At 40.0% G+C, this 23,434-nt stretch overlaps 1 protein-coding gene across 3 annotated transcripts; it reads left to right on the top strand.

Annotated features, from left to right (window-relative positions):
- Positions 1–89: 89 nt before the first annotated feature.
- On the top strand, positions 90–23,158 carry LOC127426311 (serine/threonine-protein kinase Nek4-like). Of its 3 annotated transcripts, XM_051673050.1 has the most exons (17): positions 90–160; positions 1,237–1,400; positions 9,740–10,006; positions 10,156–10,353; positions 10,706–10,813; positions 11,025–11,179; positions 11,305–11,437; positions 12,107–12,736; positions 12,934–12,987; positions 13,099–13,233; positions 17,029–17,163; positions 17,313–17,379; positions 19,291–19,397; positions 19,650–19,741; positions 20,582–20,799; positions 21,022–21,155; positions 23,022–23,158. In XM_051673050.1, exons 3-17 carry the CDS (start codon positions 9,893–9,895, stop codon positions 23,118–23,120), a joined length of 2,379 nt encoding a protein of 792 aa, XP_051529010.1. In that variant the 5' UTR covers positions 90–160; positions 1,237–1,400; positions 9,740–9,892; the 3' UTR covers positions 23,121–23,158. The 3 variants fall into 3 exon arrangements, with proteins under 3 accessions (XP_051529010.1, XP_051529009.1, XP_051529008.1); XM_051673049.1 differs by lacking the exons at positions 90–160; positions 1,237–1,400 and adding an exon at positions 2,597–2,842; XM_051673048.1 differs by lacking the exons at positions 90–160; positions 1,237–1,400 and adding an exon at positions 5,891–6,171.
- Positions 23,159–23,434: the final 276 nt, after the last annotated feature.

The raw sequence follows: 23,434 nt of genomic DNA, 5'->3' as shown, positions 1-23,434 counted from the left end.
ACCACTGACTCTCAGGTGCTGGGGGTGGGGATTATGAAAAACTTATCTGATATACTTAGATTCCATAGAGCTCAGTCAGCATGACAAGGAAATTGTGTAAGAAAATGCTGCCATGAACATAAGAAGTTCTTCCTCATTCTCTCTTTCCACTGAAGTAAAGGTGTGTTTTGTTATTCACCATATATGTGCCCCTATGTGTACACAAACTATTTCAGGACATAGCTCTTGCTTTGAATTGATTAATCAAAACTTTATTACACTTTAGGACACTTTTTAAAGATGTGTTAAGTCTTGAATAGTGAATCCCTTCATAGGGTATTAAAATATGTGACTCCGTAGTTTGTTTCAATTGAATCGCTGTCTTTTTCAAACTGATATTATGAATAAAGGAAATAGTTTGTGGGTAGGCGATGTCTCCACAAAATAAACTTTTTCAGATATGACAGTTTTACTGGTCATCCTATTCCCCATTGTGTGGTTGACACATGAAAAAAAAGTCATAACGGCACCTGCTGGTTAAAGCTAGTACAATTTTAACTATCTTAAAGGAATATTCCGGGTTCAATACAAGTTAAGCTCAATGCAAAGGATTTGTGGCATAATGCTGATTACCACAAAAATAATTTTGACTCGTCCCTCCTTTTCTTTAAAAATAAATAGCAAATATCGATGTTACAGTGAGGCACTTACAACGGAAGTAAATGGGGCCAATTTTTGGAGGGTTTAAAGGCAGACATGTGAAGCTTGTAATTTTATAAAAGCTGTTATATTAATTCTTCTGTTGAAGCTTGTGTATTATTTTAACTGTAAAGTTGTTTAAATAGACGTTTTAGAGTTTTAGGGTTTACAACCTCATGTCATCATGGCAACGAAGTTGTAAAATTTGATATATATTTACACAGAAAAGGTTAGTAAGCGATGTTATCACATAAAATCATGTTACCATTTATATTGTTTACATCTTGTGGCTATACATTTGGAACAGTGAGTATTTTAACGTTTACAGATTGGCCCCATTCACTTTCATTGTTAGTGCCACTTTTGCCTCAATATTTGCTTTTTTTTTTTGTTTTGTTTTTTAAAGAAAAGGAGGGATGGGTTGAAATAATTTTTTGGAAAATCAACATTATGCCACAAATGCTGTCGATTGAGTTTAAATTGTATTGATCCTGGAATACTCCTTTAATTATTCTAATTTATTAGACACACATTACTTTAACCTTTTTGTCTGGATAGATGCAGGGACTGGGGGACTGGTCAGGGTTGAAGGAAAGCTGAACGCAACAAAATACAGAGATGTCCTTAATGAAACTCTGGTCCAGAGCGCTCAGGACCTCAGAATGGGCTGAAGGGTCACCTTCCAACAGGACAATGACCCTAAGTCTAAAGGTAGCCAGCAGGTAAGTATCTGTGCAGTTTGTAAACCTCTCTCCCCTGGCCTCAAGAGGCGCACTAGTGACTGACACTAGAGGTTGTAGCCTTTAGCCTCCTCATTTGCGCTCCTGCCTCCCATGCCTGAAACACCGGTTCGAGTCCCGTTCGGAGCGGGTCGACCAGGACTGGTTGCAGTGGTGCCGTGACCCGGATGGGAGTGAGGTTTAGGGGGTGAGTGTAATGGTAGCCAGCTGGTAAGTAGCTGTGCAGTATGTAAACCTCACTCCCCTGGCCTCAAGAGGCACACTAGCAACTGACGCTAGAGGCTGTAGCCTTTATCCTCATCGTTAGCATGCCTGCCTCCCATGCTGGAGACGCCAGTTTGAGTCCCGTTCAGAGTGGGTCATGCAGTACTGGTTACATAAGCACACAGCCAAGACAACGCAAGAGTGGTTTGGGGACAACTCTGTCCTTGAGTGGCCCAGCCAGAGCCCAGACTTGAACCCAATCTAACATCTCTGGAGAAATCTGAAAATGGCTGTCCACCGATGGTCCCCATCCAACCTGATAGAGCTTGAAAAAATCTGCAGAGAAGAATGTCAGAAAATCCCCAAATCCAGGTGTGCAGAACTTGTCACATCATACCCAAAAGGACTTGAGGCTGTAATCACTACGAAAGGTGCTTCAACTAAGTACTGAGTTAGGGTCTGAATACTTATGCCAATGTGATATTTCAGTTTTTTTTTTCTTCTTTTTAATACAATTTTAATTTAAATGCTTTAAATTATAATTTAAAGCATTTTAGCATAAGGCTGGAACATAACAAAATGTGAAAAAAATAAAGGGGTCTGAATATTCGAATGCACTGTACATACTATGGTATAAGACCATGGTTTTTGAACATGTACCAGGGGTGTGCCATGGCATTCTTTGTAGTTCCCTGTTGAATGTTTGTTACATCATGGGCGAATTTCAATCGAAAGTGAGCATCCCAATGCCCTACTCACTCAGATGTGCAGAGAATGTACCCCTCGCTAACGGCCTTGTGGAAGGATTCGTGATAGTTGCTCACATTAGTTTGGAACGACCCTTCGAAAAAATGACGTTTGGAATTCGCTTGGAGGGTTGATAGGTTTATCATATTTGTCGCTGAGCGCATAGAGGTCGCTGTGCTCAAGTTGAACATACAGCAGAAACACACAGGCAGTTGCCTGGGTGACGCTGAAGCTGTGCTCTGCTGTTTCCTGTGCTGTGTGTCACCCAAAACAAGTTTGAAAATCACCGTGCTTGAGGAAAACGCACTTGCTTGTAGTTTAACCACTGCAGACGGACTGAATACCAGTTGCTATGTGATACAGAGAGGATTGCGATTAAGAGGATCATGGAAAATTATCTTTTTGTGAGAGTTGTGGGAAAGGGGAGCTATGGCGAGGTGAACCTGGTCAGACACAAATCAGACCGTAAACAGGTAGAGTGATGCTTACGTCTGTGTTGGTTCACACTTGAGTAGTGTTTTCTGCACAGCAAGTGCAAACCTGCTGCTAATCAGTAACACACTCGTTTATATATTTAACCAATAGCCAGGCTGAACTGAATCCTTGTGTGTTACGGTTAACTACATGTTTGTAATCTCAGTTAATGTGTTTTTGTTTTACAGCTGACAGATTGCCACATCTACCAAAATGTGTGATTTTTTTTTCTTTTTTAATATGCTTGTTTTAGGAAGAGCATTGAGGTTTCACGTAATATGCCTTATAGTGAAACACTGTAAAATGATACAAAGCTATTAGACAAAGATCTGTAGTTCAGATCAGAAGTTCAAGTGAATTCAATTTTGAGTACAGTGGCAAGAAAAAAGTATGTGAACCCTTTTGAATTAGCGTGTTTTCTGCATTAATTGGTCATAAAATGTGATCTCATCTTCATCAAAGTCACAAGTATTGACACACAATGTGCTTAATCTAACAACATACAAACAAATATAATCTTTCATGTCTTTATTGAACACATCCCTTTAAACATTCACAGTAAATTGGAAAAAGTTTACCTTGGATTTAATAACTGGTTGATCCTCCTTTGGCAGCAATAACCTCAACTAAGTGTTTCTGGTTGCTGCGGATTAGACCTGCACAACGTTCAGAAGGAATTTTGGACCATTCTTCAGAACTGAACTGCTTCAGCTCAGCTATGTTCTTAGGATGTCTGGTGTGAACGGCTCTCTTGAGGTCATTCCACAGCATCTCTATTGGGTTAATGTCTGGGCTCTGACTAGGCCACTCCAAAAGGTGGATTTTCTTTTTTTCAGCCATTCTGTAGTGGATTTACTTCGATGTTTAGGGTCATTGTCCTGCTGCATCACCCAACTTCTACTGATCTTCTGCTGGTGCACAGCCACCCTGACATTATCTTGTAAGATATTTTGACAAACTTTGGAACTAATTTTCCCCTCGATGATAGCAAGCGTTCCAGGCCCAGAAGCAGCAAAGCAGCCCCAAATCATGATGCTCCCTCCACCGTACTTCACCGTTGAGATTATATTTTTGGTGACCATTTTAAGCCATATGTAGTGCTGCGTGTTCTTCCCAAACAATCCAAACTTAGTTGCATAAGTCCACAAAATATTTTCCCAGTAGTGTTGTGGAGGGTCAAGATGGTCTTTGGCCAAATCAGGCGTGCAGCAATGTTTTTGTTGGAAAGCAGCGGCTTCCTTAGTGGTGTCCTGCCATGGACATCATGCCTGTTTAATGATTTCTGCATAGTAGTCTCATGAACAGAGATGTTAGCCAGTTCCAATTTTTCCTTCAAGTCTTCAGCTATCACTCTAGGGTTCTTTTTTACCTCATTAAGCATTCTGCGGTGTGCTCTATGAGTCATCTTGACTGGATGGCCACTTCTAGGGAGAGAAGCCACAGTACTAAATCATCTTCATTTATAGACAGTTTGTCTAACTGTGGACAGATGAATGTCTAAGCTCTTCGAGATAACTTTGTAACCCTTTCCAGCTTCATACAAAGCAGCAAATTTTGATCATAGGTCTTTTTAGATCTCTTTTTTTGTGAGTCATGGTCCATGTCAGCAGATGCTTCTTGTGAATAGCAAACTCAAAATGTTTGAGTGGTTTTTATAAGTCAAAGTAGCTCTAACCCTCACCTCCAATCTCATTTTATTAATTGGATGCCAGGTTTGCCAACTCCTGACTCTAATTAGCTTTTGTTGATGACATTAGCCTAGGGGTTCGCATACTTTTTCCAACCTACACTGTGAATAAATAATAAAGATCAAACCAGATTTTAAGACAAATTTATATTTAAAACTGCCCTATGTAACTTTGTGCTCTCTAGCGACATATGTGGTTGAAACTTAAAATTGCAAGCAATTTGCAGAAGAATACATTATGTCAGTCGTGTTTCGGCAGATGAATCTCCCAATTTAAGCTTAACTGGACATCGACTGTGTGTGATCATGACTGGAGCCAGAGTCATAACGTGCTATTTTCATGTTGATATTATGTTATACGATTAAACATTTTAAACTGAAATATTACTTGCTTTGATGAAGATAAACAACACTCTTATTTACATATGTGAATGAAATTTACACTTAAATCGCTTTTCTGACACTACACTCAAAGCACTTTTAAAAAGAGAACAGGGGACTCTCCTCAGCCACCACCAGTATATCTTAATATGAATATTCAAGTGTTTTATCTACTATTAATGTTTGAATTGTACTACAATTTTCAATTTAAGAGGTTAAACTCGTGATATGGCTGATATGAGTTCAATAGAAGACTTTATTATTTTTATACTATATTGTCCAGCCTCAGTTATTACAATAGCATGTCTATGCAATGTACACAGTAACATCATGAACTAAAAACATAAAATGAGTATTCAGTAGTGATGGAGATAAAATATACTTTATTAAACGAAAAAATGATATGCTTAAATATGTAATATAACAATTACAAGAAGTCAATTTCAGAAGACATACATTTTAAACATGTCACAGTAACTTCAAGTGACAACATAGATACATCGCGATCGGATAACACACAAGTAACGTTTGATTCATAAAAGCATGACCAGCAGTATAAGCTTCAACAACCCTACCAAAAAAACATATCCAAGCATTATAGCAGGTAAACAACTTCGCCAAATGGAGAACAGATAAACATCCATCTAGACTGCAACGATGCTGAACTGTGTAAGTGTTACTGAACTGAGATGAACAGCGTAGTTCGTTTCTCCAGCCGGCACTTCTTTCCTGTGTGCGCGGACATGACGTAATGACGTAAGGATGAATGTCATAAACCAGCGATTGCGCACCAAATCGAACCCGACAGCACAAAATACAAGTCATTTTTATAGGCTAACCGTAGTGAATCGGGGTAAGGTAAGGACATTGTTTTCAACACTGATTGTTGATGTACTCAATGAATAATGGCAATTGGTTCATTTTTAACCAAAAAAATCTTATATAATGCAGTTTTTCACTGGACTCAAGATGGCGCCGAGTATGGCTGCTGCGTTGCGAGCTCCGACACAACATAGCAATGTTTTGTTTGTTTTGTTCACAATTCTTATGTTTTTTGTCTTGGATGTTGTCTGCCTTATTGTCTACGACAGACAAACACTTTTGGACATTGGTTCAGCGATCTCACACCGAAAACCGGACTTCACATTCCTCAATGCCGACCCGCTGTTTACAAACACGCAAGCGGAGCCCTTTGTCTGGGCAGCACGGCCGCGGAAACGCAGGAGGAAAAGGGGAAACAGAGCCGGCGTTCTCATCAGAGTAAGACGCCGCGCAAATCGACCCCCATTTCACATGACTCAGTTGACAAATAAAGTCCTTCTGAACCCAGATGATTGATTATTTTTAGAAACAAAACAATACTTATATACTTTTTAACTACAAATGTTTGCTTCCGTACATCTCTGTGATGTGCGCTCATGAGAGGGATGACGTAAGCTCGTTGGTAAGGTCACGCGTGGAGGAGGAGGCAGGAAGCATGTCATTGTTTACAAGAGAAACTTAAACAGACCACAGACCAAGCGCCGTTCACAAACCAAAACAGTCCAAAACAATTTCAAACATGATGTTGGAGGATTTTGATTTTAGAAGAGAAGAGGAGATGGAGTTTTTCGTCCAACCCTACCTATTTGAGCCCGAATACACGATGAGGAACTGAGGGAGATGGAGGAGGCTGCAGCAGCGGCGCAATCACAAGTCTCGGGGAGGCAGAGATATATGGAGACATGGTGGTGCACATGTAGTAAATGCCAACCAATGCCAAAATAGGCAGAGAGTCTGTGCTGCCACGATTGGACCATAGCAATCCCACCGTTGGAAACAATTAGGGAGGCAGCCGGTGAGAACACTCCTAGTCCTAGCTGCATTACCGAACATAATGGTTTTCCACCATTACTGAGCCCCAGCATTTTAGAGGTGTTTTTCGGTTTGCCACGAATAAACCGAGGCCAGAAGGACCCAATGGCACCCTATCAGTTAAGTATCATGTTTTGTTTGTTACTATAGCTACTATATAGAAATATATAGGCTATATGACAAAGTTTTCACACATACGTGAGTTTGGTGGAAAAACAGCATGGGCACAGCCGATGAATTCATATTCATCGACCCTTTGTTTCTTTCGATGGTCTGAAATCCTTAGGGGTAAAATGTTCACTGCACACCCTCCAATATTTGAGAGAATGTAGGGGTGTACTGATATCCAGGTTCAGCGTGATAAGCCAGAGCTTCAATCGCTCATGATTATGTATAGGCAATCGATGAAAAGTTAATATTTTTCCCGGCGTGCATTTTCTTTGGGGTTTCTGAAGGTTGATTCATCCAGGATACACACACCAAACGACCATTTTGAACAATACACTTACACAAATACAAATCTACAGCAAAGACAATTAAACTTTTGTACAGCGTCTTTCTCTTGTAAACAATGACGCACTTCCTCCTCCATGTGTGAGCTTACGTCATCCCTCTCATGAGCGCGCGTCACAGAGATGTACGGAAGGGAACATTTGTAGTTAAAAAGTATATAAGTATTGTTTTATTTCTAAAAATAATCAATCGTTTGGCTGTCATGGCTGACACGCCTCTGCAATGTTGCATGGACCTCGAGGACAGGCAAACCGGAGTGGTGGTCCCTATATTTAAAAAAGGGGACTGGGGAGCATGTGCCAACTACCGGGTTATCACACTTTTCAGCCTCCCAAGGAAAGTCTATGCAATAGAGCTGGAAAGGAGACTCTGGCAGATAGTTGAATCTCAGATTGAGGAGAAACAATGCGGATTTCATCCTGGCTGTGGAACAGTGAACCAGCTTTTCACCCTCTCACAGATAACTGAGGGGGCATGGGAGTTTGCCAATGCAGTCTACATGTGTTTTGTGGACTTGGAGAAGGCCTATGACCATGTTCCCCGAGAAATTCTGTGGGAGGTGCTTCGTGAGTATGGGGTGCCGGGGCCACTACTGCAGGCCATTCGGTCTCTGTACATGCGGAGTGTGAGCTGTGTCTGCATACTCAGCATGAAGTCAAGCTGGTTCAGTGTGGGTGGTGGACTCCGCCAAGGTTGTGCCTTGTCTCCACTCCTGTTTGTGATTTTCATCGACAGGATATTGAGGTGCAGCCGAGGTCAGGAGGGCATTCTATGTGGGTCCGGAAGGTGATGTCTATGCTTTTTGCGAATGATGTTGTCCTTTTGGCACTGTCACATGGATGCCTCCAGCATGCACTGGAACGGTTTGCAGCCGAAGCGGTTAGTATGAGGATCAGCACCTCCAAGTCTGAGTCCATGGTTCTCTCACGGAAAAGGATGGCATGCCCCCTTCAGGTAAGGGGAGAAAATTTACCCCAGGTGGAGGAGTTTAAGTATCTTGGGGTCTTATTCATGAATGAGGGGAGAAGGGAGCGTGAGATTGGCTGCAGTCTGGGAACAGTGGCAGCAGTAATGCCGTCGCTGTACCAGACTGTAGTGGAGAAGGGGGGAGCTGAGCCATAAGGCAAAGCTCTCTATTTACCGGTCGGTCTACAACACTTCCCTCACCTATGGTCATGAACTCTGGGTAATGACCAAAAGAATAAGATCACGGAAACAAGTGGCTGAAATTAGTTTTCTTCACAGGGTGGCGGGACTCACTCTCCATGACGGGGGAGGAGTTCGGCCATCCGGAGGAACTCGGGAGTAGAGCCGCTACTCCTCCGCATTGAGAGGAGCCAGTTGAGGTGGTTCGGGCATCTGATAAGGATGCCCCCTGGGTGCCTCCCGTTGGAGGTGTTCCAGGCACGGTCAACTGGGACAAGACCCTGAGGTTGGTCCAGGACCAGCTGGAGAGATTATATATCCCAGTTGGCCTGGGAGTGGCTGGGGATCCCCCGGGTTGAGCTGGAGGAAGTTGCAGGGGACAGGGATGTCTGGGCCTCTCTGCTCTCCCTATTGCCACCGCGAACCTAATGGACTAAGCGGTAAGAAAATGGATGGATATGTCAAGCAGTGATAGGGGTGTGACATACTTTACCTATTTGAAAACTATTTTAAACAATGTTATTCTTCAATAATTATACATGCAGTTTTTATGACCTCACATTTTTTGAGAATTCTCATGGAATATTTGTACTTTTAAAAAAGTCTGTCTGTCTATCTATCTATCTACATGTTATTTGTCAAATGCCAATAATTCATGTAATCATTTAATTAGTGTAATATGTTATTGTTTAAAATTTCCACTAATCCATGAAATGTAGATGCACTTTTGGATTTTTCCCCTTTTTCACCCAATTTGGAATGTCCAATTCCCAGTTCGCTTTTAAGTCCTCGTGGTCGCATAGTGATTTGCCTCAATCTGGGTGGCGGAGGATGAATCCCAGTTGCCTCTGCATCTGAGAACATCAACCCGTGCATCTTATCACGTGGCTTGTTGAGCGCATTGCCACGGAGACATAGCGCATGTGGGGGCTTCACGCCATCCACCCCGGCATCCGTGCTCAACTCACCATGCGCCCCACCGAGAACGAACCACATTATAGCGACCACGAGGAGGTTACCCCATGTGACTCTACCCTCCCTAGCAACCGGGCCAATTTGGTTGCTTAGGAGACCTGGCTGGAGTCACTCAGCATGCCCTGGGATTCGAACTAGCGAACTCCAGGGGTGGTAGCCAGCATCTTTTACCACTGAGCTACCCAGGCCCCCGGCTTAACATTATTTTATATCTTTCAACCTGTCTTCTATAGCAGTGTATTACTGTATAGTATCTTCTTAAAATGTGGAATTTTGAATTCATGTCTATCCTTTGTTTATGTGCAAAGTTATAGCATTACATCTTGTATTGTTTTGGCAGTATGTGATCAAGAAGCTGAACCTGAGAACATCTTCCAAGCGTGAACGGAGATCCGCGGAACAGGAAGCCCAGCTCCTCTCACAGCTCAAGCACCCTAATATCGTCACGTACCGGGAATCATGGGAAGGCGAGGACTGTCAGCTCTATATAGTGATGGGTTTTTGTGAGGGAGGAGATCTGTACCACAGACTCAAACAGCAGAAGGGAGAACTGCTGCTGGAGAAACAGGTGGTTGAGTGGTTTGTCCAAATCGCCATGGCTCTTCAGGTAAGCATCCGTCCGTCCGTCCATCCATCCATCCATCCAAGACCAGACCAGACCAGATTTTAAAAAGCCAAACTTTGTGTACATTTCAGACTTTTTTCTGCTGAATGCTAAAGCCATATAAAATACAGTATTGTTCTTGTAATCTGTAGTATTTACATGAGAAGCACATCCTTCATCGAGACTTAAAAACACAGAACATCTTCTTGACCAAGACCAACATAATCAAAGTGGGTGATCTGGGCATTGCACGGGTTTTAGAGAATCAGAATGATATGGCCAGCACTCTAATCGGCACACCTTATTACATGAGTCCAGAGCTATTCTCCAACAAACCTTACAACTACAAGGTACTGTGTAGACACAATCACAGACCAAATAGGTAAATTTCATGAAAATTCTCAAGAACATGTCCGGGTCATATTTTATCCCAAAACCAAAATATTATTAAGACAGTTGTGATACTATTTCATGCCAATTAGGCACATTTTCTTCCCCAATTCTGATCACCGTAATGCAAAAAAGTCTCATTATTATCACTGTAATGCGAAAAAATTATGTTTTATTATTTAAAATGTGACCTGGGCATATTTTCCTGAGATTTACCCAGATATAATCTTTTGTGTTTAAAATGATCAATCAAGGATTGTTGTCATTATTTATGTTTGTTCATTTTAGTTGCATGTTCGTTTGTATTTGCAGTCAGATGTGTGGGCATTAGGATGCTGTGTGTACGAGATGTCCACACTAAAACATGCCTTCAATGCAAAGGACATGAACTCACTGGTGTATCGAATTGTAGAAGGGAAGGTATTGGAACATATTTGTCATCGAACTGTAAATATTTGCATGCATCAGATCTAGAGGCTTGCTTACATGTCAGTTATTATTTCATCCTCATATTATCTACATTAAAAAAAATTATTATTCAGTTATTTGTTTTATTGTATAGTGTATTATTTGTTTTATTGTATATTTTTAATCAAATTAATATTTTAAGGTATTGTTTTTGTTTGTCCAGTTGCCCCAGATGCCGAGTAAGTACAACCCCCAGTTGGGAGAGCTGATCAGACGGATGCTTTGTAAGAAACCAGAGGACAGGCCAGATGTCAAACACATCCTGCGACAGCCATACATCAAGCAGCAGATCTCCGTGTTTCTGGAAGCCACAAAAGAGTATGTGCACTCATAGTATAGCTGGAAATACAACTGAATGTGTATGTCTCCTTATAATTCCGATAAAATGCTTTACTAGCAGTAGAAACAAAAAGTCCACAAAGATTCTGTGTCCGAAATTACAGGAAAACTGCCAAATCACGGAAGACTGCAGTAAACAGCAAACCAAACAGCTCCAGCTCAGATGCATCAACCAAACCAAATCATGAGAATCAGCCACATTGTCCCAACTCTGACTCAAGAAGTCGAGGAAAAAAGGTAAAATGAAATGGGAATTCCAGAATGCTATAAAGTAGGTATAGCTGCAGGCCGGAGATCTACAAATGGGGGCGTAATATCCAAAAGATGGAGGGATTAATCCAGAAAGGGCAGGGCTACTTAAAATGGGGGTTGTGCCAACTCCAAAAGGGGCATCACTTCCACACACGTTAGGTTTAGGAAAAGGAAAAGGGTTAGGTTAGGGGCTCCCTTTATCTTTGCTGGTGGTTTGGAGCACCTGCCCATTTTTGGAGCTCTGCCTGCAGCTATATCCTTCTCAGTGCTTGTGGAGCATCTCACTTTGGTTGCGACGAGTCATAAACAGTGTATTTAGGACACTGTATCAAGTTCATCGTAGTTTGAAACTCAGAAAAACACATCTTGAGACCTCAAGACCCATAAAAACATGAAGATGGTACTTCAAGCTTTAATTGCTCTGATAGTAGGAAAATTCCTTATTAGCAAACTGCCAATGCAGCCGTTTAGTAGAGGCTTCTGCTTGGTCTTGAAGTTGACCTTTAATGTAGCTGGTTACATTTTTTTCTACTAAAATCTCAGAAAATGTGGGTGGGAACAAATGTAGTAATTTCACAAAGTTATAATGATGTCTATGTCCCTGTGTGTTTGTCCATCGTTTATCTGTTTTGCTTTACACAATATATTTCACAGGTTGAAGGGAGCCACTTAGATCAACAAAAACTTTGCAATGGTGCGTTGGACAACGTATCTCATAACTCACACTTGCCCCCCAGATCTCCTAGTCGAGACATCCTCAACTCAACAGGTCACTCTCTAGCAACCATTAGCAACATAGACATTGAAGTCCAACCCCAAGACCAGGAACAGATGCTCAAAAAAGCCAAACCATCTTACCCAAAACCCAACAGCCATCACAATAACAAACCACCATCTGTGAGCAAGAGGAGAGAAAGAGAGGAGAAAGAAGATCCCAGTGCTCCTCAGACACACCCTACAAAACAGGTGTTGGGTGTTGGCAAGGCAGAGGATAATACGACAGCGAATGGATTGATATCACAAAGCTCAGCCGTATCCATATTTGCAGACCGACCCAAGTATCTAAAAGAGAATAAGACTCCTGATGGTAGCATGGAACTCAAGGACGACACTATGAAACTACTGCAGGAGGCAGCGATAGATGATGTTCTTCACACGCCTTTTGAACTACATCGTAATGCTGAGACAAAGACAGTGAGCCAAAGAGCTTCAGCAGCTGTTGATGAAAATCATAGCATAAGCATCCTGGAAGTTGCTGCTGGAAGTTCAGTGGAGGAGAGTGAGGTATGTTACTGTGGTTATTCGGATTCAGATGCAAAAATGTATCACTAAAACCTTAACCTTATAGTTTAGGTTTGTGAACTTTTGAATTTAGATTATGATCTCACAGGTGCCAAAAAGAAACATTCTCAAGAATAAATGATTCTTCATTGTTTTGCTTGTCTTTAAAGTCAGTGTCTGTAATGTCTGTCCATTTGCAGGAAAGTCTGGACTCCACAGAGAAACTACTTAAGCCTGTTCCTGTTGTTTTGATGGTAAAATACTGGCGTTTTTATTGGTTTTGTTTTTCAAGTGCAAATTACTTTTGTTTAATCTTTTAACTGTAATTTAAACCAATTTAAAGATTTTTCCTTAATTACGTTTAGGAGGAACCCAATTTAGATTCCTCTGCAGATCATTGCATAGCAGTTCTTCAGCCTTCTTCCTCTTCCTCTGAACCATCGATGTCACGTCAGCGCAGACAAAGAAAGAAGGAGAAGTCCCTTGATGACCAGAATAGAGTGAGTAGTGTGGACACTGAAATTTGTCAGATAGATGTATTATATTGAAACTATCGTAGTTCAAAAATGTATTTATGTCTTCTCAAACTGACATTTTATGTTGTCACCCACGTTCTCATATACAGTGGCCCCATATACTCCGATCAGCCACAACATTAAAACCACCTGCCTAATATTGTGTAGGTCCCCCCTTGTGCCGTCAAAACAGCGCCAACTCGCATCTCAGAATAGCATTGCTATAGAGATGCTATTCTTCTCACCACAATTGTACAGAGTGGTTATCTGAGTTACCGTAGACTTTGTCAGTTTGAACCAGTCTGGCCATTCTCTGTTGACCTCTCTCATCAACAAGGCATTTCCATTCGCAGAACTGCCCTTCATTGGATCTTTTTTGTTTTTGGCAGTAAATTCTAGAGACTGTTGTGTGTGAAAATCCCAGGAGATCAGCAGTTACAGAAATACTCAAACCAGCCCGTCTGGCACCAACAATCACGCCACAGTCGAAATCACTGAGATCCAATTTTTTCCCCATTCTGATGGTTGATGTGAACATTAACTGAAGCTCCTGACCCGTATCTGCATGATTTTATGCACTGCACTATTGCCACATGATTGGCTGATTAGATAATCGCATGGATGATTGTTAGTGCTAGACGGGCTGGTTTGAGTATTTCTGTAACTGCTGATCTCCTGGGATTTTCACACACATCCATCTCTAGAATTTACTCCAAAAAAATAAAAAAAATTCCAGTTCTGTAGATGAAAATGCCTTGTTGATAAGAGAGGTCAACAGAGAATGGCCAGACTGGTTCGAACTGACAATCTATGGTAACTCAGATAACTGCTCTGTACAATTGTGGTGAGAAGAATAGCATCTCATAATTCCAAGATGCGAGTTGGTGCTGTTTTGGCGGCATGAGGGGGACCTACACAAAATTAGGCAGGTGGTTTTAATGTTGTGGCTGATTGGTGTAAGTCAATCTTAAAATCTTTGATCATTGCGTCAGAAAACAAAATATCAAACCAGGTGGTATCTACAAATGCAAGACATTTTCTCAGAACTAACTTCAGTTGTTTGAATTACTTTTAAACAACTGGTCTCAAGGTGATTTTTTTGCAGTTGTATTAACTCTCATAATTTGTCCTGGTCATTTTTGACCCATTTTAATTTTGTTTCTTTAAAAAAAAAATGTTATTCTTTATCTCAGTGGTACAAAAGTGGTACATCAATGTGCCCTGAGTTTAATACCTGTGACGTGTCCTTCCCGCGACGTGGCGCTTCTTGTCCGGTGTGTGTCCGCCTTAAGTCTGACTCTGACCCCGTGTGACAAAGTTTATGCTAGAATGTTGATTTTTGTCTTTTCTTTGTAGCACAGTCAGATTTGACTGTGGCAACATGGTCAGGTTTGAGAGCAAATTGGAGCATCAGTGTAAAATCTGACATTTCAACACAAGTGGTTTAAAAAAAATGCTACAATTTGACAAATAATAGTTTTTTATAATGTCCAAATATAAACTCAGCATAAAAAGAAATGTCCCTTTTTCAGGACACTGTATTTTAAAGATAATATTTAAAAAATCTAAATAACTTTACAGATCTTTATTGTAAAGGGTTTAAACAAAGTTTTCCATGCTTGTTCAATGAACCATAAACAATTAATGAACATGCACCTGTGGAACGGTCGTTAAGACACTAACAGCTTACAGATGGTAGGCAATTAAGGTCACAGTTATAAAAACTTAGTACACTAAAGAGAACTTTCTACTGATTCTGAAAAACACTAAAAGAAAGATGCCCAGGGTCCCTGATCATCTGCGTGAACGTGCCTTTGGCATGCTGCATGGAGGCATGAGGACTGCAGATGTGGCCAGGGCAATAAATTGCAATGTCCGTACTGTGAGACGCCTAAGACAGCGCTACAGGGAGACAGGAAGGACAGCTGATCATCCTCACAGTGGCAGACCACATGTAACAACACCTGCACAGGATCGGTACATCCGAATATCACACCTGCAGGACAGGTACAAGATGGCAACAACAACTGCCCAAGTTACACCAGGATGTACAATCCCTCCATCAGTGCTCAGACTGTCCGCAATAGGCTGAAAGAGGCTGGACTGAGGGCTTGTAGGCCTGTTGAAAGGCAGGTCCTTACCAGACATCACTGGCAACAACGTTGCCTATGGGCACAAACCCACCTTCGCTGGACCAGACAGGATTGGCAAAAAGCGCTCTTCACTGACGAGTCATGGTTTTGTCTCACCAGGGGTGATGGTCGGACCCGCGTTTATTGTCAAAGGAATGAGCGTTACACCGAGGCCTATACTCTGTAGCAGGATCGATTTGGAGGTGGAGGGTTCATCATGGTCTGGGGCGGTGTGTCAAAGCATCATCGGACTGAGCTTGTTGTCATTGCAGGCAATCTCAACGCTGTGCATTACAGGGAAGACATCCTCCTCCCTCATGTGGTACTCTTCCTGCAGGCTCATCCTGACATGACCCTCCAGCATGACAATGCCACCAGCCATACTGCTCGTTCTGTGCGGTATTTCCTGCAAGACAGGAATGTCAGTGTTCTGCCATGGCCAGCGAAGAGCCCGGATCTCAATCCCATTGAACACGTCTGGGACCTGTTGGATCGGAGGGTGAGGGCTAGGGCCATTCCCCCCAGAAATGTCCGTAACTTGCAAGTGCCTTGGTGGAAGAGTGGGGTAACATCTCATAGCAAGAACTGGCAAATCTGGTGCAGTCCATGAGGAGGATGCACTGCAGTACTTAATGCAGCTGGTGGCCACACCAGATACTGACTGTTACTTTTCAGTCACATGTCTGTTTATGTCTTAGTTGTTGAATCTTTTTATGTTAATACAAATATTTACACATTTAGTTTGCTGAAAATAAAAGCAGTTGAATATGAGAGGACGTTTCTTTATCCAAGGAGTTTATATCCAATGTGTAACTTGTGATAATATCTAGAAATTAAGGTTGTTACAACATTGGCTTTTAGAGATCAGCCAATGCATGCAGCCCTGAAGCCATCTACTGGCCATAGTTGTCATTTTATGTAATAGTTTTTTTGTTTTGTTTTTTCAGCAGATTTCACTAGAGACCCCCAATGCATGATATATTTTGATGTTTTGACCATATTTCAATTTACTGACATGAAGGTTTTTATTGGAGTGAAGATAACATAAAATGTGCTAATTCTGTATGAAAATTAATGGTGTAATTTAGACGTAAATAAGGTCTAAATACCATAAATTCCCCACCAAAAATGCACAACTTTAGTGTTTTTACTTTAATGAAATTAGTGTTATTAAATATCTTAAAAAAAAAAAAAAAAATTATATATTACACATGTAGTTTTGCATCAGTTGTGACCTGCAAACAACTTAAGTGTGACTCACAAACAAACAATGCACAAAGGTTAAGTCAGTTCCCCACAAGTTCACACAGGTGTCCTATCAGAATATCCACAGGTGTAGTTCATGACATTCCACTTACGTTTGACAACCAGAAAGTTTCCAAATACTTTTTTGTCTTCTTTTCTAACAGTAGATCTATTGTTTTATCATTTGTAACCAAACAAACCTATTTTTGTGGAATATCTGCTTTGAAAGATTGCGTTTGTGATCAAAGGTTGTGTTGTTAAGTGAAATACTTTTTGGGGCCACTGTAATCAAATTAAATGCCTGACAAAAAATAAACATGAACGAAAATGTATTCATTTCTTCCTGATATCATTAATATTGCCTGGCACTGGTCTTACTCACTAAAGTATTTTGATTCTTCAGGTCAAAGCAGTGCCCAGGCCTTTGCCGCCTCTTCTTGAAGATGTGCTATCAGGGATCAGTGGGCAAAAAGCCAATTCCGAGAAAAACAAACCCACCAGTCTCTCATCCTCTACCAAGAACCCAGCAGAGGAACAGGTTACACTGTATAGAATAGATTAGACCACTTTAGACAATGTGATGTTGTCTTATTACATCTAATCTGTGTATTTCCAGCTTTGTGTCAGTAAATCTTTATATTTTTACATGCTACTTGCTTTTTCTAACAGATATCACTTTACTTCCAGAATCGTCCACTATCAGCCAGGGAAAGGAGAAGACTAAAGCAATTGGAGGAGAACTCAAGACAACAAGGTCTGGGGATTTCTTTGAGTGTTGTTAAATTGTGCTTAGAATCTTCCTTGTGGTTTTTTGACACTTGTTTTTTCCGGGGGTTTGCAAGAATTTTGGCTTTATTATAAATGCTTCACATGATCTCATACCCCTTTAAAGAGAAACAAACTGAGACCATCTCGGGAGGTGGTCTGAGTATGGTGCGCTTAATATTTTAAGTGTTTAATTTATGCACCACCAAACAGAATTAATGGTGCACTCAGTACTTTTTTCCTCATTAAAAAAGATGAACTCCTAAAGACATGAATTGTAATTTTGCAGTATATGTAGGAAATCATGAACACTCACATTAAAATGAAGACAGTCATATCAGTGACCTTATTAAAGCTGTTTTATTCTACATGGAGAGGGTCCGCACATGGGGGCTGCCATGTTAGAATCACATGACCAGCCGAATACTACTCACTTAATCTTAGTAACCTTCCTGTTATTTGACACTTTCACTCATTGATTAAAGTAATCATGGCTGACTGTGAATACTACATTTCTGCAATGGCATCTGAAAAACTATCTAAAAACTATTGATTTTAAATGATTCTGCAGCCAAGCAGCTGGGTGTCAGTGTAAGTCCAAGATGACACAAAGACAGAAGTTACTGAATGCATCTTTAAGAAAATTATGACTTTTCAATAGGTTCCCCGAACACTCCCCCATCTACCGATAGATAGTCCCGCCCCAAACTCACACCATTAGTTGAGCCAATGTTGCTGGGTCGAGCTGATTGGAATGCTCAAACAAACAGAGCAATGTTTTGACAGCGCCATAGTGTTTACACTTCGAAAGGAAATCACCAGTAATGGATTACTTACGTGGTCTGTATATATTAAACTTGAATAGGAGAAAGTATTTTAACGTTGTAAAATGTACACTCTTATCTTTTATGTCTGTGATATTCTTCGCTCAAAACAGGACACAAACCATGTCCGATTATTTTTTATTTATTTATTTTAAAGTTGCACTCAGTAATTTTTCATTTATGACGTCTTGGACTGACACTGACACCTAGGGACCTAGATGCAGCATCATTCAAACACAATAGTTTTCAGTTACTGATGCCATTGTAGAAATTCACTAAAATGTCCAATAGTAGGGTGGTTACTGAAATTAAGCCAGTAGTATTCGTCTGGTCATGTGATCCTAACATGGTAGCCCCCATAAGGGAACCCTCTCCATGCAGAATAAAAGGGCTTTTATAAGGTAACTGATATGACTGGTGTCTTCATCTCATGTAATTGGCCATTATTGTATACATATGTTAAAGAATTACTATAATTTTTTCTAGGAATAAAACTTTTTTATTGAGGAAAAAAATTACAGAGCAACTTAAAAATTCCAAATAATGGCCATACCAAAGTAATGATAATGTGATAAAGTGGAGATGAGTCACTTATTCTAGTTTTATGCAGATGACAGAATCTGGAAAAAGGTCCTCCTCTTAAAATTGTATGCAAAAATTAATGCCCGAATGTTTTCTGGACCACCTTTCAACGGGCCGTCAAATTGAAGACGTTGTAATATATTACTATTGTATGATAATATTAATAAGACAAATTTATATTATCTAGATATTACTAGATCTGAGTCCACTTTTAGGGCCGGGGACAATGTGAATGCTTTTTATAAAAACATAACTTTTTGGTCCACTTTAAGTGGTCTGAGTTGAGAGGACTCAAGTGTGAATACACTCTTAAAAACCGTTCTGGTGGATCAAAGCAAGATGTTTCTGCATGTGTCCATTAGAATACATAAGGGCTCTAGAGTGTTCATTGTGATCAAAGCACACAGGTGCTGCATCCATGCATTCAGATGAAAAGGTTTTGTACTGTTTCATTGTATATGACTACTTAGATTCTATGCTTTTCTTTGAATCAGCGTGTGCGGTCAGAAGGGTGCCCTATGATGTCCCCTCATTAGGCAGTAAGCAGAAAGATCAACTAGACTGCCCAAGACCTGCCAGCACATCCATGGAAACAAAAAAGGTATGTCTGACTCAGGACAGACCGTCAAAATACTCACAGTATGGGACCGTTTCAGACAAAATCCTCACTCAAAGTAAGAAAATGCACCCATCACCACACATCAAACATAGACACATTTATTCAACTGATTCATCACAAAGCAAACGCAATATGTAATATGCAATGTTAATATGCAAAATGAGTGAGAAAGATCTAGACTACTTGGTCAAAAGGGACCTTACCTGAACTGTAGTGGTTGTCTGTGTGTATCAGGAGAGGAAGTCCTTGTGGAGACATTCTGATGAAGAGGAATGTAGCTCCTCAACCAGCTCCACTGAGCGGTCAGAAGGAGACTACCAAGAACGGTAAGACCTCCCCCTCATTGACCCCAGTCACACACAAAAAATGGTCCCCCCTGCTACCCTCTGTTAAAGGAATGTTCCCATGTAAGCTGTATCGACAGCATCTGTGATATGCTGATTAATCAGTGCATGGACAAGCTTTTATCCACCCTATCCAAGTTATATACAGTAAATCCACCCTTAAAGGAATATTCTGGGTTCATTACAAGGTAAGCTCAATCAACAGGATTTGTGGCATAATATTGATCACCACAAAAATGTATTTTGACTTGCTCCTCCTTTTCTTTAAAAAGAAAAGTAAAAATCTGGGTTACAGTGAGGGATTTACAATGGAAGTGAATGGGGCCAATCCGTAAATGTTAAAATACTCACTGTTTCAAAAGTATAGCCACAAGATGTAAACGATATGTGTGTTAACATGATTTTAGTGTGATAAAAACGCTTACTACCCTTTTCTGTGTAAAGTTATAGCCAATTTTACAACTTCATTGCCATGACGATGTAATGTCAACAAACCCTAAAAATGACTGTAAAAATTGCAGTTAGTTTCAACAGCAGAATTAATGCAAGTGCTTTTATAAAACTATAAACTTCACATGTCTGCCTTTAAACACTCCAAAAATTGTCCCCATTCACTTCCATTGTAAGTGCCTCACTGTAACCTCAATTTTTGCTTTTTTTAAAGAAATGATTATTATTATTTTTTTTGGTAATCAACACTGTCACAAATGCTGTCGAATACTTGTAACTTAACTTTTATTGAATCCGGAATATTCCTTTTAATATGTTGATTGTGTCATGAGTGTATGTGCAAGTGACAAGTTTGTTTCATTTTTTTTACAGAAAGTGCGAGACCAATGAGATGCAAGACTTGGTGCAAATGATGACACAGACATTACACATGGATGCCAGAGATGTATCCTATGAGCCTGATGGGCCAAAAGGGCACTCTACTCCACTGCCTGAGTTCAGGTTAAACAGGAAGTACAGGGATACTCTGATGCTTCATGGGAAGGCCAGAGAGGGTCGGGGAGACTTGCAGATCAGTGACTTTCCGTTAGGTTGGTAATTGCAGAGAATTTTTTGTTGTTGCGGTTGCTCTAACATTCTTCCAAATAACTAGTCTGCCAGTTCTCTTAAACTCTGCAAAGGTTTAATAGTTTAACAATTCATATATTAAATGTGAATTTAGGCAATATATTATCAATGGATACATTTTTAGTTGTATTTATTTTTTATTGCTCTAGTTTGTTGGCATGACATGTTAAATTTTCTCTTTTTAGATGACAGCACAGGTCCAGCAAAGATCAGGAGAGTGATTGAGCACTTGCGTACAGATGTAGTTAAAGGACTCGGTGTGAAGCTGTTGGACAGAGTCCTGGACATCATGCAGAAAGAAGATGAAGACAAGAGAGAGGCAAACTAATGTCTAATTGTTAAACAAAATATATAGAACACATTCATGTAAATGTGGGTGGTCATATGTTAATGCAGGGGTTTTCAAATATTTTGAAGCCAAGGACCCCCCAAATATGATTGTGAGAGACACCCTATCTGAGAATTTTTTTTAATTTTATATCATAAAAACATGTTGTTGCTAAACTAAATAATTGGCTTGTATATTGTCATTGTACTAAAGTAAAATTAATTATTAAAAATTTCTATGGAAAATATGTACTTTTTAAAAATAAAATAATTTTTTATCCCCTTTTCTCCCAATTTGGAATGCCCAATTCCCTCTACTTAGTAGGTTCTCATGGTGGCGCGGTTACTCACCTCAATCCGGGTGGCGGAGGACAAGTCTTGGTTGTCTCCATCAATCCGCACATCTTATCACGTGGCTTGTTGTGCATGACACCGCGGAGACTCACAGCATGTGGAGACTCATGCTACTCTCCGCAATCCATGCACAACTTACCACGCGCCCCACTGAGAGCGAGAACCACTAATCGCGACCACTAGGAGGTTACCCCATGTGACTCTACCCTCCCTAGCAACCGGGCCAATTTGGTTGCTTAGGAGACCTGGCTGGAGTCACTCAACACACCCTGGATTCAAACTCACGACTCCAGGGGTGATAGTCAGCATCAGTACTTGCTGAGCTACCCCAGGCCCCCAAAAATATGTACTTTTTATTAAGTTCACAATGTGTCTTTTTTTCTGTTAATGTTAAATGTTTAATTCAAATTTATTACAACCCTTATTTTTTTTCTTCATAATATATGAATTCATATTCATATTTGTTTTTATTTAAAAACCATACATCACTATTAATCTCACGATTTTATAACAAAACTGTAATAATGTAAAATAAGGTTGACATTTTTACACTTTTTTTGCAGACCCCTTAGCATCCCCTGGAGGTCCTCGGTCCCCAGTTAAAAAAAAAAAAAAAAAACCCTGCATTAATGCACTGGATGTTCTTATGTGAATTCCATGACACATTTTATACGAGTCATTTTTGCAGCCTAGTTTCCTTTAAGGGATTGTTTACCCAAAAATTTGTATTCTCTCATCATTTACTCACTTTCATGTCATCCCAGATGTGAATGACTTTCTATCTTCTGCTGAACACAAATGAAGATTTTTAGAAGAATATCTCAGCTCTGTAGTTCCTTTCAATGCAAGTGAACGGTGGCCAGACCGTTGAAGCTCCAAAAATCACAAAGTAAGCATAAAGTAATCCAAGCAGTTTAATATATGTCTTCTGAAGCAGTGTAATCACTTGAATCACTTGGGTGAGAAAAAGATCAGTATTTCAGTACTATAAATATTAACTTTCACTTTCAGAATGTAAAAGTGGAGATTTATTGTAAAAAAAATAAAAAAAAATAAAAAAGACTTAAATATTGATCTGTTGCTCACCAACACCTATTATATTGCTTCTGAAGACATAATCACTGGAGACATATAGATTTCTTTATTCTACCTTTATGTGATATTTAGAGCTTGAAAGGTCTGGTCACCATTCACTTTGTATGGACCTACAGGGCTGACATATTCTTCTAAAAATCTTCATTTGTGTTCTGCAGAAGAAATAAAGTCATATACAACTGGGATGGCAAGAGGGTGAGTAAATGATGAGAGAATTTTCTTTTTGGGTGAACTATCCCTTTAAATGGCATAGTTGATGTTTACATCGAACCTTTTTAAAAGGGTTCATATGTCATAACTGTTTCTAGACAAGTCTGCATTTTGAATTTATACTTGGTATTTGCTGCTCAGTACAAACTAATTTAATGACATTTATAAAATGGTCTCTTATTTTTTTTTTTTTATGCAGCACCTATTGCAGCAGCAAATGGGAGAGGAGAAATACAAGCTGTATGCAGTGAAAGTACGACAGCTACAGTTCTTTGAGGATGTCGCGTTCAAAGATTGAGCCAGATGCAGATGAGGGATCCACTATCAAACACTTATATGTCAATTCTGCTGATGGACAGTAGACTTTACAGAAAGACACTCTTGATTGAAGCCTCTTATCAATAATTACTGTTAACTTTTTTACCCATTTTACACATACAGTGATGGGAGTCAAACACTAGATGTGCAACAAAGCTGATGTTATTATGCACCTTTCAAATCCTCACAAGCATAAACATTTTAGATACTTCTATTAAAAATCTGAATATATGCAGTGTAGATAGGAAACTTGAATCTAATCACAAAACAATTTTTTTTTCTATTTATGGACAA

The sequence above is a fragment of the Myxocyprinus asiaticus genome, chromosome 35, assembly GCF_019703515.2.
Source record: "Myxocyprinus asiaticus isolate MX2 ecotype Aquarium Trade chromosome 35, UBuf_Myxa_2, whole genome shotgun sequence".
Classification (NCBI taxonomy): domain Eukaryota; kingdom Metazoa; phylum Chordata; class Actinopteri; order Cypriniformes; family Catostomidae; genus Myxocyprinus; species Myxocyprinus asiaticus.
This window is presented reverse-complemented; position numbering and strand designations above follow the sequence as displayed.